At 38.7% G+C, this 19,348-nt stretch overlaps 1 protein-coding gene across 1 annotated transcript; it reads right to left on the minus strand.

Moving 5' to 3' along the window:
• Window positions 1–308: 308 nt before the first annotated feature.
• Window positions 309–18,220, minus strand: bmp3 (bone morphogenetic protein 3). Its single transcript, XM_067990627.1, has 3 exons — window positions 17,666–18,220; window positions 5,855–6,759; window positions 309–3,888 (listed from the first exon to the last, which is right to left on the minus strand). Exons 1-3 carry the CDS (start codon window positions 17,952–17,954, stop codon window positions 3,697–3,699), a joined length of 1,386 nt encoding a protein of 461 aa, XP_067846728.1. The 5' UTR covers window positions 17,955–18,220; the 3' UTR covers window positions 309–3,696.
• Between the last annotated feature and the right edge of the window lie 1,128 nt (window positions 18,221–19,348).

Raw genomic sequence — 19,348 nt, forward strand, 5'->3', positions numbered from 1 at the left:
GGATATTGGGTTGGATCGAACTTGACTGTAATACTATCCTGCTGACACTCACTGTCAAGTGACCATGGCACTGTAGCCCAGTGTGAGTCAGTGCCTTCAGGAGAGGGGAAAATTGGAGAAGGAAAATTACCTTTCAGAGCCATTAGAGAAATAAATTAGAGTGAACAGGGTATAAGAACTGCTGTGCGGAAACAGCAATATAGCTCTAACAGACAGAAGAATAGTGAGAGAGAAAACAAGCAAGCTTTGTAAATCATACATGAGGTGATTGGGTTTAGTTCTGATAAAACATAGCAAGGAAATAATGGTGATTTTGTTAGTTACATAACTAAATTTATTCATTTTCAAAGATTGTGAGGAAGGTTGCCATTAATGCAATAAAACACTATTAAACAAGAAAGCTCAGACATCAGTAGTGACAAGTGCCCTTCACAGTTTCATTTCAGATGCTTTGTAGTGTTCAGGATACTGAAGCTCATATTATTACCCTCTGACAGTCTTTAATAAACATTACTGCAACCAAATGTTGAAACTGTGCAAAAAAAAGGGAAAAAAAACTGCAACCAAACATAAAATAAATTAAAAAAAAAGCTTTTCAACAGGGTTTCTTTCCATATACAAATATGTACTATTTTAAAACATATTGTACAATATTACATATCAACTAAATGTTTACAGGAAATTCTTTACAAATTAATTAAATTTTGATTTTTTTAAATCTGCTGTAGCCAAGTACAAAGTAACACACTAACCAAAACACAGAGAAATGGAAAATATATTGCGATATATGTTGATACACATACAAATACACTTAAACAATACAAAGCCATATAATTTCATCCATCCTTAAATATTGTTGTTTTATAGTCAAAGTTAACAATGGAAACTTTATTATTTTTGTAACTTTTTAATAATGAAGAATTATACTATTTAAAATTGAGTTACTTTTTTAAGATGGCAAATTTGCATAAGCTTTGAAAAAAAACAGAATAATACACAGACAAACTGCTTCACAGATGCCCATGTAATAATATATATATTAAAAAAACATTTTTATAAGAAAGAAGCATGCAATTTGATTCATGTTAGTTTAATGTAATATAAACTAGCCAAATCTGATGGGGGAGAAAATGGGAAACATTCATTCAATTAACTTGTTTTTTAATTGGCAATTGATTTTGGCAATTTAATAAACATGTCTACATTTGTAGCAACTCTAAGACAGAACTATATACAAAACCTGTATTAAAATTACTCAATGCATTCACATACGTACCTACTTAAATAGTAAAAATATACTTGAATTAAAAAAATTATTGAAAAATTACATGGGTGATTACTTTTTCTTAAATGACTATAAAATATTTTTCCTCTACAAAAATGTCTGATTATTGCATACTTATATAAAGAAATAAAGTTTTTTACTGCTATAAAATAAAGTGGTGAAAACAGTTGACACTGTGGATCTGCGACTCATCTTTGGGATCAATGTGAGGGTAAACCCACCTAACAGACAATATGCATGGTTAGCATAGAAATAATATTGAAGGTGATACATTATCTAAGAGAGTAAGAGGATACCTCTTTTGGACTATATGCATACTTATTAAAATATTAACGCTGTAAGGCACTATCCTCAAGGGTCAATTTTAACAACTTTAATTCCACTTGGTTCCAGGTCCAGATAAAGGATTTGGCCAGACCTCCCAAGCCCGCAGAGACCTCAGTCATGTTTGGAGTTTCAGCCCATTTTTCTTAGCTCCAAACAAGGCCTGAACTAAGATTATTTACTTCCTCCGTCAAATATTTCTAGATTTAGACTGACAAGTGGAATGCAATAAGTTTCATCAAATCCTAATACACCTTTGAGTTCATTATCACTTAAATTTATTTTTACACTTAAAGAAATAAATGATATAAGACAGTGGTTTAAGACAAAGTTGAAGTCCAAGTTTGAATCAAACTCAGTGAAAATAAAACAAAAGGTGATGGAAGTTATGTATCACTGAGGATTGTAAAGTTTGCAATGAAAAATACACACTGCCCATTTTAGGGACTTAAAGTTTTTACATATGGAGAATGGAAATGCAACCTGGTGATGTAGGTGGTGCTTTTTGGAAGGTACGACTGTGTGCCATTACTGGGGTAACCTGCAGATACCGACATCACTGCTCACCTGCATCATACCTGATGTAAAATCGTTTAGTAATTGCACCATATATTAAAACCACATTTCACTCTCCACAATCTTCAACCTCATCTTAATAAAGAAATAAACATTTTTTATTCTTTAAAAGTATATAGGTATGACATATTCATGAATTCTTTTACATCTAGAAGTATATTACTCAAATAAAGCAGCATATATTAAGCATAATTAATGAAGGTCTTATTTTGATGTGAAGTCTTTTTGCGCCTACTCCAGTCTGTTTAGTCTGAATAAGGGCTTAATTTTTATTTGTTTGTAAATAAATGATTGGTTAAAACAATACAAAAGTTCTAGGTTATGATGATCAATAGAGATCACCAGAACCTAAATTGGTGATCATCAATCGTGTACCAATCGCTAAACGTGTACCAATTTTGACTTGAATAGCAATTAATTGATTAACTTGGAGCCAATTACATTTACTACTTTACTGCAAAGTACTTTGTTATGAGTAGACCAGTACTTTGACAGCAATGAGTACAGAGGGTAATTCTTGTAGATGTGGTGGTCTAACATACTCTCCTTCATTGTTTTTTGACTTTGTATTAAGTGGGTCAATTCAGGAGGCAAGAGAAGTGTGGCATCACTGTTTGCATTTTACTAACTGACCACAAATTTTGTTATGCCCAATTTGGTTCCTGGAACTAACAAAGATCCGCTGGCATCAGTCCTGGCAGAGTTGTCTCATTTGGCCATTTGTAACTGGAATGAATACTTCTGAATCAATGCAACTCTGGTAAATACTGGAGTTCCCTGGTTTGTTGTAGCTATATCTGACCTCTATTTAGCAGCTCCAGCAAACATCCTGTAGCCCCCTGAGTACTGGATTTCCTTCTCTGTTTGAAGTAAATGCATTATATCACACATCTTCACAAACGTTTTGCATTAAAAATCTTGCCGATTAATATTAAATAAAGCATTGTGCACTGAACATATGAACTGTTGTACCAATGTATTTTAGCAAATAAATGGATTTTTTTGTCTAATAATACATTTGCATTGATTCACATAGCTGCTTTAAATTTCAAATTACTTAATTATTTAAAATAGTACTGCAATAAAGTACAAAGGATAAAATAAAATGCTCATCACATTCTGTGATTGTTGGGCTGGGACAGGGGTGGAATAAGCCATATAACAGCCATGAAACACAATATCTGTTGAAGTGCAATGGCAATTTGTATCAATCAGTCTTTAAGAACTTAAAAGAAATCTACAATAAATGCAGCTCTGTCTCAGAATCCTGAATTCTGGACAAAGAGGCTCTGCTACCTCCATTTGTTGCTGCTTCAGAAAGCTGCGTTTTTAACGCAGGTGAATGGGTTTGTAAAGAAAACGATAAATTATCTTTCAGTTCCTTTCATCTAAAGACACCATTCAGTTTTCGTTTGTTGGAAGACTTCTTTTTGTCTTTCACAATGAAAAAGAAAACCAAACAAATATGTCAGCAGTGCAAACCCAGAATCAATGCGCACGCTCCCACGGAGTTATCTGCAGGCACATGACTCAACTGTCATGTTTGGGTAGACCTTCAGGACAATATTTTTGTTTTCGTCGACAAATAGGATGCTTAATGATGACATTTTCTCAGGCACACAGCATGGCTCTGGAATCCCTGGAACAACGCCCACTGCTCTCACTATACTCTGAATCGTGGCATGATTTGAAGGTCTTAATGACTAAAAAAAGAGGGAAAAAAATCATTTTACAGAAACGCTTTCGAACATTGTTGTATACTTCCATCTTTCTTACAGATGACATCTAGGAATGTCATGTGAATAAAATAAACATTATGTAGCAGCTCCTTAATTCCCAACACTTTGCCGGGTAAATGGAGTTAAGGCGCAGATCAGCCATGATCTAATTGAACAGCGGAACAAGCTCAAGGGGCTGAATGGCCTACTCCTGTTTCCATGTTCCTATGAACAAAATCTTGTTGCAGGCTCAGGGTTCAGGTGTGTGGAGACAAAGCCCTCGCCCCAGAAGTTAACAGGCTTTACAATATAAATGTATAAAAAAAGACTTCTTGAATTTATTGTATGGTATAATTTATACTGTAGAACATTTTGCACAACTTTTCAACATTTACAAACTCAATTTAAGGAAAATATGCACGGCTTAATGTTGACTATTATCTTACGACTGCTTAATGTGCCTCTTTCAAATTCTCCCTCTGCTACTTTAACTGAGACATTAACCTGTTTAAAATAAATAGGTTAATGTCTTCATTAAAATGGCAGAGAGACGAATTTGATAGAAATGTTTCAAACATTTGTACAGTAACATCTCCGACTGTATTGTTTAAAAACTGAAATTATATTAGGATGCAATTACTTGAAATCTGGACAAAGCCTTTAAATCTGGTCTATTTGTATTAATGGGAGGAAATTATGCTGCTCTATTAAATAAACAGAACAACAATGAGGCTTTCTGAGCTAATAATAATTTTCAACAAAATTACTAATTTGTTTGTTATATCAGTGAGATTTTAATTTATTTTAAATTTTCATAAAATATACTGAAACACTCTCAGAGTTGCTCCCACTCCAACATTGTAACTTCGCCAGGAATGCAACATAAATCTCACCTACGTGTGTAAACAGGGTTTATGCCGCACTTCCGGCGAAGTAATGGCAGCGGAGCTGGAGCAGCTTTGAGGAAATTCCTGGCCTTGGTGCTATATTGTTCTTCACATGAGTTTAATGCCTAGCAAACCCAAGATTACTTTAAACTTTGTTGAACAGTTCACAGCCTATGTTAACGATGATCCATTTCTTCAAGTCAGCCAGATGTGTATTATTTGAGGTTATTAAATGCCTAGCCAGATATGACTTTTTTTTTCTTCTTTAAACAAAGTATTATGTATAATGGCTGGAATTCAGCTTGATTAATTGTAATCTTTAAAAAATATAACAAGGAAAAATATGGTTCAGTGAAGCACAATGATGTATTAATGCAATGCTTTACTGTAGAGTATGTTTGTGAATCCCCACAAGCTTGAGTTCTTAGTCTCAGTAAAGCCACTTACAGCAATAAGCAAAACTGAGGCATTCTTTACATGGATGAAGCAGGACTGAGTTATAAGGAAAGGTTAGAAAAACTCAGACATGAGAACATAAGAACATAAGCAATAGGAGTAGGAGTAGGCCATACGGCTTCTCGAGCCTGCTCCGACATTCAATCAGATCATGGCTGATTTTCAACCTCAACTCCACTTTCCTGCCCGATCCCCATATCCCTTGATTTCCCTAGAGTCCAAAAATGTATCTATCTCAGCCTTGAATATACTCAACGACTCAGCATCCACAGGACTCCTCAGCCTTATAAATAGTCTGGATACCAGGAAGCACTCTGTCCTGCAGATTGACTAATATTGGAATGCTCTTCTAATTAGGATAGTGGAGGCAAACATTCTGGAGTCAGTTAGATGTTACAATGGGATTTCTATAGAAGGATGAGCTAGAAGGATTGAATGGTCTTCCTCATCTGTACAGGTAAGTTAAGATCAATCTGGTGTATCTCTTATTAGCTGGCGACAAAGTGGCATTGGTATATGCTGGGGAGTAAGCAGCCTGCCAAGTTCACATGGCATAGGGATGTCAAGAAAGAGAAAAATAACTTACAACATGAAAAACGAACACCTACCTTTAGCATTGGGAACTGGCATGCACCTGCACAATAGTAGGCATCAAAAGACTTGGGGGAGATTATCCACTCACTCCATCCAATGTCTGCAAAATCCACTTTCAGGTAACGACGGGCACAGTTTCTGGGCTCATTCCACTGTCTCCGTCTTGCCTTCCTCAATGTTTGCTCATCAAACTGAAGAGTCTGTGATTTCTGTCTGTTGCCCTTCCTCTGCTTTGTCTTCCTCTGCCTGTCTGCTGGCCGAGGATGCAGCTTTTTGTAAGGCCTCCTTGCCTCCCATGCATCAGCTTCATTGTACTGATACTCTGCACCAGGTAATTCATTGTTGTGCAAGGGCATGAGTAGGTTAGTGGACCGTTTCTTTCTCATTGCAAATGTCCTGTTTGCGGCAGTGATTCCAAAACTCTGCATTTTGGTGACAAATGATCCCCGGCGTTTTTGAAGGGTGCTCACCACAGTGTCCAGTTCAGAAATTGCAGAATCATTCGCATACACCAAGATATAGGGTGAACGGTTTGAAAGCAACTGTTTCCAGAAGGTTGGACCAGACGACATGATCTCAATTCCAATCAAAAGGTCATCATTTGACTTTGCGTTGTTAACCACTCGTGTGATGTCTTTCCACTGCCAAGAGAGAAAGTCTCGATAAAAAGTGGATGTATTTATCACATATTGACCCAGAATTCTGGTATTATTGTCAGCAGTGGCAAAAACCCAGATTGAAAGATCAATGTTGACTTGTTTTCTGTGTAAACGACGAATGCAGCCCTTTGTGTAGGGGCAAATACTGCTGTTGTTTACAAGATCGGCTATATAATAATGCAACGTGGCAGATAAAATGTCTTCAGATTTTGTCAGAGAGGTCAGATTAAAAATGTGCAGCTGCTTATCTCCAATCCACCCTATAATAATAACAAAACAATAAAAGATCAAATATCCAGTAGTGTCAAAGCATGCACACAATAATATTGCAGCATTACATAATTTATGAATCAAACAGTTAACTGCCTCCTTCATATTAAGGTCCTGGGCTCCTGTTTCTAGGTTGAGATCATCCAAGGATCTTGGTGGACAGCCAATCTATTGGAAGGTGAAGATTAAAATCGGTTTTATTTGGCATTATGATTAAGCATTATTAATTCAAATTCTAAAAATAAAATGAAATCATAATATTTTTCATTTTTAAAATGTTGGATTTTCCCAAAGTTGCACATCTGGAGATCGATGGATACTCGCTGCATACGGGTGATCAGGGTTCCAAACAAGACCAACGTCTGATTTTGGCACCGTAAAATTGTCAGCAGTACTGAACATGCAGCGAGGTCGTACGCTATAACCAAGATTTTGTCATCAACGGAACCCATATCTTTTCCATTAAATTAACGTCTTTATAGCCAGTAGCACTCTTACCTCTGAGTCAGAATGTTGAAGGTTAAAGTCCCACTCCAGGGGGTAAAAATTAATCGGCGATGCAGCCGCAATGCACACCCAAATCAGGAGGCCCGAGGTCAGCCCGAAACTGGACGTTGGGGCTCATTAATATTATTTGGGCGAGCTGCCAATGCCTGCTGCTCTTCCACAGGCAGCTTGCCCATTTGAACAAGATGAATGTCGGCCCCCTTGCCTCACCAGCAAAACAGCATAAAGGTATATCCCGGGGTGGGGTGGGGGGGGCGGGGGGGTTGGTGCAGTGATAATGGGAGAGGACGATCGGGACACTGTGGAGTCGGGGGACCACTCCTGATCCACCTGGCTCCACAAAAACGTTTTTAAAAATATTTTTCCCAAAATAAACTTACCTGCTGGTGGTGACCGCTGCTCAGGCTGCAGTGGCTACTGAAGAATCATGAGCAGGCCCAGCTCCTGCTTCACTCATTGGAGACCAGTTTCACAGAAGAGTCCTTAAACAGGCATTAGGCCCTTCATCAACACATGCCTGTTTTAGGTGGCCACCTAAAAAATGGGCCTGAAGAATATAGCAGTGGCCCAAACGTCCACGCAGATTGGTCATGGGCCCTCCCATTGCTAAATTTGTCAGCATTGCGCCCACTGTGCACCTGGACAATGGGCACAACGCATACCAATTTTTACCCCCAGGACTCCAGCATATAATCTAGGCTGGCGCTCAAGTATAGTACAGAGGGGGTGACATACTTCAGATAAAATGTTAAACTGAGGCTCCCTCTGTTTGGTGGTTCAGGTGGATGTTAAAGACCCCATGACACTATTTATACCAGAACAGGAAGTTCACTTGGCCTATTCTTCTTTCAACCAACCTGGTCAAAAATGGATTAACTAACATTTCTGTTTGTGGAATCCTGCTGTGAGCAAAATGGTTGCAATGTTTGCCCACATAATAACAGTCACTGCACATTGAAGTGATCCATTGTATATCAAGTACCATGAGATATTTCTGAGAGAAGTGATGAAGTGCTGTACACATCTAACTGAGGAAGCTTTTGCAACTGAAAAGCTACTTCTTTTCCCTCTCTTCACACAAGGTGGTGCTGTCGAGCTGTTAACAATGACTTGAATTCAAATTCAATCGGGTTTACCAGTTACCAACAATAATTAACTAAATTACAGATTTATTTGTCCTGTAATAAAGTTGCAAGTTGCTTAAACAGAGAAATATATCAAAACATTTTAAAAAGATAAACAAAAAGATTTTTGAAACAGGCAACTTGTCTTTCTTAAAAGAATACTATAAAGTTCATGAGGGAATGCTGTAAAATGCATTTTTTCAATAAAATCAATTCTCAGAATCATTTATAATTAAACTTTGCTGCTTTTCACGTGGTATTGGTGCATTCACTTTTTCATTTGTCTCTTTTTGCCCATGGAATGGGGTGGTGGTATGTGGTGTGAGGACGTGACATTGTGTTTGCTTTGTGTTCAACTACTTCTAACTTCCTTACATTTTCTCAGCCTGAATAAACAACCGTTTTGGGTTCATTAAGACAATTGGCCCTGAAATTCTTTGGGGGGTAGGGGGGAGGTTTCTTCTGGATTCCTGCTGTAACTTTAACAGGAGACAGGTGGAACCGCCCTAGCCCACCCACCAAAAAAATGGCAGTGGCCCATGCAACAGGTTTAAGTTTTTTTGGCGAGGGTTCTGCCAGTTTTCTGACAGAGTTAGAGAAGAAGATCAGGAGCCCTCTAAAGAGTTTCCGGGCCAAAATGTTTTCATAAATTCTTCAACGTAACCTAAGGGCCCTGAAAATTTGCGTGTCCCCAGCTGCCGCCATAACAAGCGAGAATTCCAGCCACTGGAGTTGTTGTCCCAGTGATCCTGTCCTACTTCCTGGGGTCCGAGGCATTTGCATAAATTGGGCTTCGCCTTCACCATTTGTGGCGGAGCTGTGGTGCCCATCAGAAGGGGGAGGAGACTGACTGTAGAGCTTTGCCATGTCATTAAAAAGCCAGCTATGCCAACTTAAAACTTCAGGAATATTAAACAAAGTAACCCGTTTCCATATAAGCTGGCTTCCCTAACTCATAGAATCATAGAATCTTTCAGCACAGAAGGAGACCATTCAGCCCGTCGTGCTTTTGCTGGCTCTTTGAAAGAGCTGTACAATTTAGTCCCACACCCCAGCTTTTTCCCCATAAACCTGCATAGTCCTCTTCAAGTACATGTCCAATTGCCTTTTGAAAGTTCCTACGGAATCTGCTTCCGCCACTCTTTCAGGTAGTGCGATCCAGATCTTAACAACCCTCTGTGTGAAAACATTTCTCCTCATTTCTTCTCTAGTTCTTTGCCAATTATTTTAAATCTATGACCTCTGGTTACCGACCCATTTGTCAGAGGAAACTATTTCTCCCTACATGCTCTTTCAAAACCCCTCATAATTTTGAGTATCTCTATTAGGTCTCCCTTTAACCTTCTCTGCTCTAAGGAGAACAATCTCAGCTTCTCCAATCGCTCCACATAACTGACGAGCCTCATCCTAGTAAATCTCCTCTGTACCCTCTCCAAGGCCTTGACATCCATCCTAAAGTGCGGTGCCCAGAATTGTACACAATACTCCATCTGAGGCCTAACCAGTGATTTGTAAAGGTTTAGCATGACTTCCCTGTTTTTGTATTCAATGCCCCTATTTTCAAAGCCAAGTATCCCATATGCTTTCTTAACCACCTTATCAACGTGTCCTGCCACCTTCAAAAATTTGTGAATATGTATCCCCAGGTCACTCTGCTCTTGCACCCCCCCCGCCTCAAAATAGTACCATTTAGATTATACTGCCTCTCCATGTTGTTCTTCCCAAAATGCATCACTTCACACTTATTAAATTGCATCTGCCTTGTGTCTGCCCATTTCATCAACCTATCTATGTCCTCCTGAAGTCTGCTACTAACCTCCTCACTATTTACTATGTTGCCAAGTTTTGTATCATCCACAAACTTAGAAATTGTACTCCTTATACCCAAATCCAGGTCATTTATATGTAACAAGAAAATCAATGGTCCTAATACCGACCCCTGGGAGACCCCACTGCAAACTTCTCTCCAGTTTGTTCACCACTACTCTGCCTCCTATCCCTTAGCCAATGACATACCCACATTACCACTCTCCCTTTAATACAATGTGCTTCTATTTTCCGAATAAGTCTGTTTTGTGGTACTTTATCAATTGCCTTTTGAAAGTCCATATACACACCAACTACTGCACTATCTTCATTAACCCTCTCTGTTAATTCATCAACTAACTCAATCAGGTTTGTCAGACATGATTTGCCTTTAACAAATCCATGCTGGTTGTCCCTTATTAACCCATGTTTCTCCAAGTGAGAATTAATTTTGTCCTTGACAATGGTCTCTAGTAGTTTTCCCACCACTGACGTTATACTGGCTGGCCTGTAGTTACCAGGTTTATCCCTCTCCCCTTTTTTGAACAGGGATGTAACATTTGCAATCCTTCATTCCTCTGGCAGCACTCCCATATCCAAGGATTGAAAGATTGTGGTAAGGGCTTCTGCTACCTCCACCCTTCAACCTATATCCCTCATCAACCTAGGATATATCCCATCTGGACCAGGTGACTTGTTAACTTTGAGTGATGCCAACCTATTTAGCACCTCCATTCTATCCATTTTTATCCCAACTAATATCTCTACTCCCTCCTCCTCTATTGTGACATTAACTTCACCCTCTTCTTTTTTGAAGATTGATGCAAAGTACTCATTCAGTACCTCAAGCATGCCCTCAGCCTGCACAAGAAGATTTCCTCCTTTGCCCCTAATCAGCCCCATCATTCCTTTAACTATCCTTTTACTTTTTATATGTTTATAAAAGATATTTGGGTTCCCTTTTATGTTACCTGCTAATCTCTTCTCAAATTTTCTCTTTGCCCTTCTTATATCCTTTTTTAATTTCCCCCTGCACTCTCTGTATTCTGCCTGGATTTCTACTGTATTCTGAAACTGACATTTGTCATAAACCTCTTTTTTCTGTTTTATTTTAACCTCCATTTCCTTTGTCATCCAGGGAGCTCTAGCTTTGGATGCCCTACCTTTCTTCCTTATGGGAATATGTATTGTTTGTACGCGAACTATCTCCGCTTTGAAGGCCAATCTTTGTTTCCAGTCCACCTGTACTAGGTCCCCTCTCAAATCACTGAAATTGGCTCTCTTCCAGTTGGATATTGTCAACTTTGATTTTTCGTTGTTGCTTTCCACAAATACTTTAAGGCTAATTCTATTATGATCACTCTTACCCAGATATTCTCCCACTGAAACACACTCCACTTGCCCTACTTCATTCCCTGGAACTAGATCCAGCACTGCCTCCTTCCTCGTTGGGCTAGAAACATACTGATTAAAAAAGTTATCCTGTACACATTTTAGGAATTCTTCACTTTCCTTGACTTTACATTGGTTTTTCCCTGTTTATATAAGGGTAATTGAAGTCCCCAACTATTACTGCTCTATTATTTTTACATTTCTCTGAAATTTGCTTAGAGATTTGCTCCTCCACCTCCTTCTAACTATTTGGGGGTCTATAGTGAATACCTAGCAACATAACAGCTTCTTTTCTGTTCCTTAACTCCAACCAAATAGATTCAGTCTTTGAACCCTGTAATATATCGTCCCTCTGTAGAACTGTAATATTATCCTTAATCAATGCTGCCACCACCCCTTTCCTTTTTCCTTCCCTATTCCTCCTGAATACATTGTAGCCAGGAACGTTTCGTTTCCATCTCCTAGGGCTAAGAGCTATTTGTAAGTAGTCATGGGCCCCACTTACACCAGAATCGGGTCTTGGCAGGTACATAAACAGATGTTCATTGCATTGAGGACAACTGAGGTGGGATTTATGGGAATTTGGGCAAATGACATCATTCCTATAGTCCCACCTCTTTTACTGACATTCACACGGAAGTGGATGGGCCCACGCCCACACCCCCAATTCTGGTATAAACTCTGATGGATGCAAAATGGGGCAGAGATCCAGGTTCTGTCCCAATTTCAATCCCGTCTGCCCCAAATACAATGTAGTTATGCCAAAAAATATGCAGATATTTGGGTTCAAGTATCTGATGGATTACTATGTGTGCATATATGCACCATCCATTCACAATGATAAAATCTATGCATGAATTAAACTTAATTTAATGGACTAATAGCAATAAACTATTGATCTATTTACCATCTAATGTCATAGAAGCTGTTGGTACAAAAGAGATTAGCACTGTGCTACAACATACTTGAGATCATTTTTGTAAATCCATGGGAAAATAGTTAACCTTATAGCCCCAAAGTTCAATCGTATTTGTTTCAATGTTCTTTAAAATAGGGAAAACATCTAAAACTCCTTTTCTAGCTCATCTCCTTTCCCAAATGAAAAAAGGTTTTGCCAAACATTTTATCATGAAGGCTACAGGCTATGCTCCTTCAATTTAAGCTACAGAGAATATACCACAGCTGACAACAAGATTTGCTTACAATATCTCATTGCTGGTCATGGCATATGAGGTATAATTTTGCGAGCTGCACTCCTGGTGTGGAGCCTCACTAGACAGAAGCATAGGTTAGAGATAGATCATTATAGGACAGATTCTGCAACTCATGTCTCTGTCTAACGAGGCTCCACACCAGGAAAGTTGTATGTATAATGTACATTGTGTAATTTATTTCCTGGTGTAGAGAGGCCTGACAACAGGGTGCAACTGAAGGCAACATGTATCAAAAAAAATTGAGCCTTGTTTTTTTTTCTGATAGCACAGAAAGGCTTGAAAAATTTATAGTGGGCTACCAACAGTCAAGTCAGAGATATCTCATGGCATAATGTATACTTAAGCAATCATAGTTCAACAAGTGATAGTTGACACTATGTTTGAACTTCTGCCTACAAGACAGAGTTCTGGGTGATGACACTGTCTAGGAGAAAGTTGCACAAACAGAAGCAGTATGTAAAACTTCTGTGCAAACTTGTGATTGATATGGAATATTGAAATGCAGCTGAAGTTGTTCTTGTTTTCCTGGCACAGGGGTAGAAGTCTGGCTTAAGTGTTAGCTACTTTGGTAATGCTGCTCTAATCGCAAATTTGTAGATTACTGACAACTATTTAATATTACAGTAAAAGTCACATTAAATCACAGAATCATAGCACAGAAACTATAGGCCATTCAACATTAATTTCAACACATTAAATCTGTGCCAGCATTTTTCTCTGTTATTCTCTCACTTAGTCTAACCTCACTCTCCTTACTTCCCATATCCTTTAATATTTCTCTTTTTCAAGCATTATATATATTGTTCTTGAGATATGGGCAACACTGGCAATGCAGTATTTATTGCCCATTCCTAGTTTCCCTGAGAGCATTAAGAGTCAACCGCATATATACCTTTCAGTACTATGTCGCTACCACTTTCATGCCACCTCTATCGTATTTGTCGTATAAGAGTAAGAAAAGTAAATCCTCACTTCTGCCTGTTAGATACAGAATGATAAATGTCTGGCAGTGATTGTTAACTTAACCTTAAGGTTCTGTTTGCGTTTTGCTCGCAAAGTTATGACATAATTGGATCTGATTTATTGTATTACTGACTTGTAGTTCACTGCAGACTGTTTATTATCCGTTACATTTTAAATTTATGATACATAATTTAACTCAGTTAGGTTTTTATAATTTGATCATCTCCATAGCTCTCAGGCAATGTGTGAAGTATAAACATAGTTACACCCAAGTACAGTGAAGCCCATTGGTATGCAACTCTGATTTATGCAAATTCTTGTTGTATGTGAGTCCTAATTCTCTCTCCTGGTTCCTTTATGATTATGCACAGGCATTCCTCCTACATCCTGGTCTGGTTATAGACAATTTTCTGTCTACTCTGACCAGTGGGAATACAACAGGGCTGCATTAGATTTTAAGATAAAGATTGTGTGAAACTGGCTGATTTACAGACAGACCAGCACTGATGACAGGGGGAGCTCTTTCCCCATTACATATAATTTAACCTTCTCAAAAGTACAATACACTACAAATGACTTTAGCAGTGTTCTGATCAGAGATGTAAAGCCTGGAAAAATGGTGGGAAAACCCAACTTCTGAACATTTCAAATTTTGTAGATTAGATGCAAAGTGAGTAAGAAGGGCATTCAAAAATGACACATAATGTATTAGTACAGGATATGCCAGGTCGTGAGAAATGTGTGTCATCACTTATTTCCCATACACAAAAAAGGCAGTTGCACATAGTTTGGTGTAAATTGGATAACAAAAGGTTGTACTACTTTAAATAACCATTTGATTACACTGAGATAAAGCTCACTTTGAAGGGTTGGTTGCAGTTGAAGCGAGATAAAGACTAAAGATAAGATGGTCAAATGATGCAGAATATGATTTATTGTGTTATGGCATCATTAATGCAAAGGTATCTGTATGATGCAGCTCTCTGTAATTATCTTCCATAAAAGACAATAGATTCAACACTCATGAGAAGAACCTGAGGATCTTTTTTTCTTGAAAGCTGAAACTGAGAATTATATCAATGTTGCATATTATCTTGACAATATCCAGATCTATATGGACTATTTTTGTTCATACTCTTTAATTACAATTAAATAATAACATGTTAAAATGAAAACTGGTTGAAATAGTCAAATTTGTGTATGCACCTTGTTTCTTTGGAGGAGAGGTAACACTTAAACACAATTACAGTTTTTTTTATTGTTGTCTGAACATTTACATTTCTGATCATTTAAAATCCTTACAGTGTGATGCCTTGAAAAGAAAAAAGAATCATTTCAAAGGACTGCAAGAAAATGTCATTAACTAAATACTTGACTGAAAACAGCAGCCGCATGTGGTAGGCAGTAAAGGAGTGTATTGACTAAAGGATTACACGCTACTTTGTACTAGGCATTGGCTATTGTTGCATTCGATGTATGGGCCATGGGTCACTGGTGGCCCACCCATTTATGTGAACATGAGAGTGACAGAACAAAAAGAAAATAAAGGGCACTGTTTAAAGTTTTGTTCTCTCTCCGTCTCTTTAGGTCATCAAGTACTAGCTCTTGACTATGAAGGTACATAGGTAACCTGTTCTCAGGTGTCCACTGAGGTGGATTTATGCAGAATTAACATCAGTTGAATTGTTCTCTGATTTTCCCTCCATTTTACATGGCCCACAGAGAACAGGAACTGCTTTGTGGCAACTTTAAAGTTGTAGTGTAAATATACCTTAAAAGTCAGTGTTATGGGATAGATTCACTGTAGGGGGAAACTACACTTAATGACAATCTGCTGTACAAACTAAAAGTTGTGTAAATGTTGATTATTCAGTCTTTGGGTTGAATAGTTGTACAGTGTCAGTAAGAGTCAACCCATTATAGGGCCAATCTGGCAGGATCTTGGACACGCTACAGAATAGTTTGAGGGGTCTTTAGTCTTTGTGGTCAGCCAGGTGGACTGTAATGATATTTTCTGGCCCTGCATATTTCTATGTTCCTGTCTTGTATGCAGCTTTGGTCCCAAAGTTCCAACAGAATCAATAAGCTCTTACAATGAATTTAATACAATTTATAGCCAATATAGAATAATATAATTTAAGTTGCAAGAGTATTTACTAAGTATGCTAGACTCTGCTTAAGTACACTAAAAAGCAAAAAGACCAGTTAATACCCTTTTTTCAACATCACCTGTTGGGGAACAAGCTAGAGGATGAGGGCACTGAAGATAGGCATTCTGCATGTTTGCCAACACCACTGTTAGAAATCATCCAAAAACGGAACTGCTTCTCCTTCCTTCACAAGCAAAGCAATGTATATAATTTTCAAAAAAAAGAAAAATACACCTGGACATAACTTCAAAACTGTAATCTAATCTTGAGATTTAAATATTTATAAACTGCTTGAGCTTTGCCCTCATGGTTTATGATTCCATCTGAAACCTTTGATTAGATTACAGCCTTATAACCATAACTCTCCCAGGTATCCCATAATTTCAATTTAACTAAGCATCTCAGGCGACATCTCAAAGTATGAAAGTGTTTTACTGAATCCCTCAAATTTGATCCAGGCCTTAAACTCACTCCCTGTTTTTTTTCCAACACAAAACTTTAAAAAGGAATGTTATTAAAGTGGCGTTCCCAAAGTTTCGGTAAATAAACATTAGACATGATATGCTACTGAGCATACAGACCAAGAAAGTCCCAGTTTCCATCTTCGATCTTTGTTGAATTGCTTAGTATCAGTCAAGAAAGCAATGATGACACTCCAATTTGCCCCAGTATCCCTGGGCGAGCGAGAGGACAAAAACCGGCCAGACATCTTACTGCTTATTCCTATTCAGCGTTTGCTGCAGGAAGTGCAGGTGTGAACGCTGGAAAGGTACAGTTTTGGTCTTTGGAGATCGTCACATAGTCAAAGAGCCCATCAACACTCACTATGCTTGCTCACATATTAAGAATAGTTATTTGATTGAGGTACTGAAGGGCTGTCACAGTCCACTGAATCATAGCCCAGCATGAGTCATTGCCTTTAGGACAGCAGGAGAGAAAACTAGAAAAACGTAATTAAGTTTACATTCCTTGACACTTTGGGCTGACGTAACGCTTCTAGTCCATTATGGAGTTGCCAGGTAAACTGGCCGTTGGGAATAATGCAAAATGGAGTTTATTGAAGGTTATTAACATCTGTTTGTGACACCATTACTGCAATTTTATTGAAAAATGTTTTGGAGTTAATTACAGGAAACACTATGTTCAGGTCCAGATAACATACTTTAATTGGTGCACTAGTGTTTCTACGGAACACGAATCAGTTCTGACGAAAGGTCATCGACTTGAAACGTTAACTCTGTTTCTCTCTACACAGATGCCACCTGACCTGAGTATTTCCAGCATTTTCTGTTTTTAGTTCAGTTTGATCTGGCTCCAGAAAAGATGAGCGAGTGAACAATGAAAGTAATAAACTTAAAGTCAGGACCACTCGTTATACTGAAATTCTGCCTCATAAACATGCTCATCAGTCTTAATAGACAACGGAACCCTTATTGTCCGGACTGGATTTAATTGTCTCAAAAGCTGTCCTTGTTACACTCACTCATCTCTCGAGTGAATACTGACACACTTTCACAGCAAAGGTACACTCATTGGCTCCTCTGTACACTCCAAGGTTAGGACTGATTTTTGGAATCCTTGAGTAATGAATAAGACCAGGTTAAAAATTACCGGTGAGAGCTCGGGGACTCCATCCACAAGGAAGTTCTCCTAAAAAAAACATAGTCATACTGGTTCACACCCTGGTCCCCAGAAAAGCAACCCTTCCCTCATTACATCATCCCATCCCTATATACTTACCCAAATTAGCTTTGTAACTGCGGACCGTATTGCCATCCTTAAACTGGTAGCCTGCTTTATTGTACTTGTCATAAAGCATCAGCATGTGCTCCGACAGCGTGTCCTGGAGCAGATCTGATCCTTTGGAGATGGGGCTTCCCTTCCGGGAGGAAGCAGAGTCCCTCGAATTCTCACCCAAGCCAGCAATTCTCCTCAGCCCGCGGAAATGATCTTTCAGCAGATCCGAGAAGCCCACAGTTAAACAGCTCCACCCGACACACACAAACACCAGCGTGTGAAATTTGCCCATCCTCTTTTTAAAAAAAATAAAGCAAAAAGAGAACACCGCACAAAACTGGAAATAGAAGGTCTTCAGTAAAGGAGGAATTTTTGGTTTTCGAAAAGTTCCAAGACTGTCCTGTTGAGGACTGCGCTGTCCCAAGCGGCTGCAGGTGCCTCTATAATGAGAGGAGCTTTCCCAGATCCTCGTGTGTGTGTGTGTGTGTGTGTGTGGTTCAGCTCACTCTGATGCCGTTAAGCTCTGATCGCCGCTTGTTGCTGCTCCTCTCTTGTCTCTTTCGGGCTCGGCAGTTCTGTTCCTATCTGACTGCAGGCGCACAGTGTTATGTGTCCCAGCTCAGGGCAGAGCTACGGTCCGACCAATCACACTGCTTCACTCCCTTAAATCAAATCAGACTTCAAAAAGCCAACTGCATCTCAGATGTCGAGAGGTGATAGATCAAATATTCAGACCCTATAGCCCAATGTGAGCTAGACTGGGACTTTATAAATTGTTGCATGATACTAGTTGATTGCCACGAGAAAGAGGGATAAGTACAATATACTGTACTTCTGTCCTGAAAGATTTTAAAGTGTGTCATACATATGTCAGCGTATTTAATATTAGACTTTAATTTCGGAGGTCTATGAGATACTTGAACAATTATTAGACTGGGTGAAAGTATTTCGTTTTTGACTTACCTGGTAATTAAGAGTCCAGTCAGCTTTTTTACACTAGTTTCTGAACAACTCCACCCCGACTGTAGGAAATTTGAAATGACACTTCTATCAGCCTGTACCCATTTACTAGACCCCTCGCCTGCACACGTAAAATAAAGCAATCTATGAAAACTTTTTTTTGGCGGGGGGAGGGGAGCGTTATGAAACTTTTCGAAAGAAACAAAGAGTTAATTCATCTTCGCGCTCATTATTTCCAGTCGAGGATTTTATGCGAATTACGAACCTTGTGCATTTTGGCGGGTTTTTATTCACTGTCATTTAAGAGGCCGCTGACAAATAACAGATAAAATGATTCAGCAGAGCTGATTCTGGGGTGTGTGGAGAATAATGTGGCTTATTCCGGGCTTTAAATGTGATCTTCCCTCTGTTCAGCAGTGAATGGCGTTCAGCGGACACGTCCTGTAGAGCTCCCAGTCCGGACACAGCACTGCATGTCACACACACCAAATGAAGATATGAAGAAGGCTTTAAATACCCTGTTTCTCGAGTCTCCAGGAGTAACTCATGATTTCCCGTAAACATCCATTGCCATGATCTATATACGTTGATCCAGAGATGTTTATTTCTCTAACCGAAGGGTTTAAAATGACTAAAGACGTAAAATTGTTTTTTTAATATATGAAATATTTCGTACTTTAGATCTATTTGCAACCCAAACGCTGCCTGGATTGTTTGCAGTAGAGT

This window comes from Heptranchias perlo, chromosome 1 (assembly GCF_035084215.1).
Source record: "Heptranchias perlo isolate sHepPer1 chromosome 1, sHepPer1.hap1, whole genome shotgun sequence".
Lineage (NCBI taxonomy): Eukaryota > Metazoa > Chordata > Chondrichthyes > Hexanchiformes > Hexanchidae > Heptranchias > Heptranchias perlo.

Coding starts and splice junctions, on each gene's coding strand:
- bmp3 (XM_067990627.1), bottom strand. CDS start 17,954: ATGGGCAAATTTCACACGCTGGTGTTTGTGTGTGTCGGGTGGAGCTGT. Junction 6,760..17,665: donor CAGTTACAAAGCTAATTTGG/GTAAGTATATAG, acceptor TTATTATTATAG/GGTGGATTGGAGATAAGCAG. Junction 3,889..5,854: donor GCCAGTTCCCAATGCTAAAG/GTAGGTGTTCGT, acceptor CTCTTTTTTTAG/TCATTAAGACCTTCAAATCA.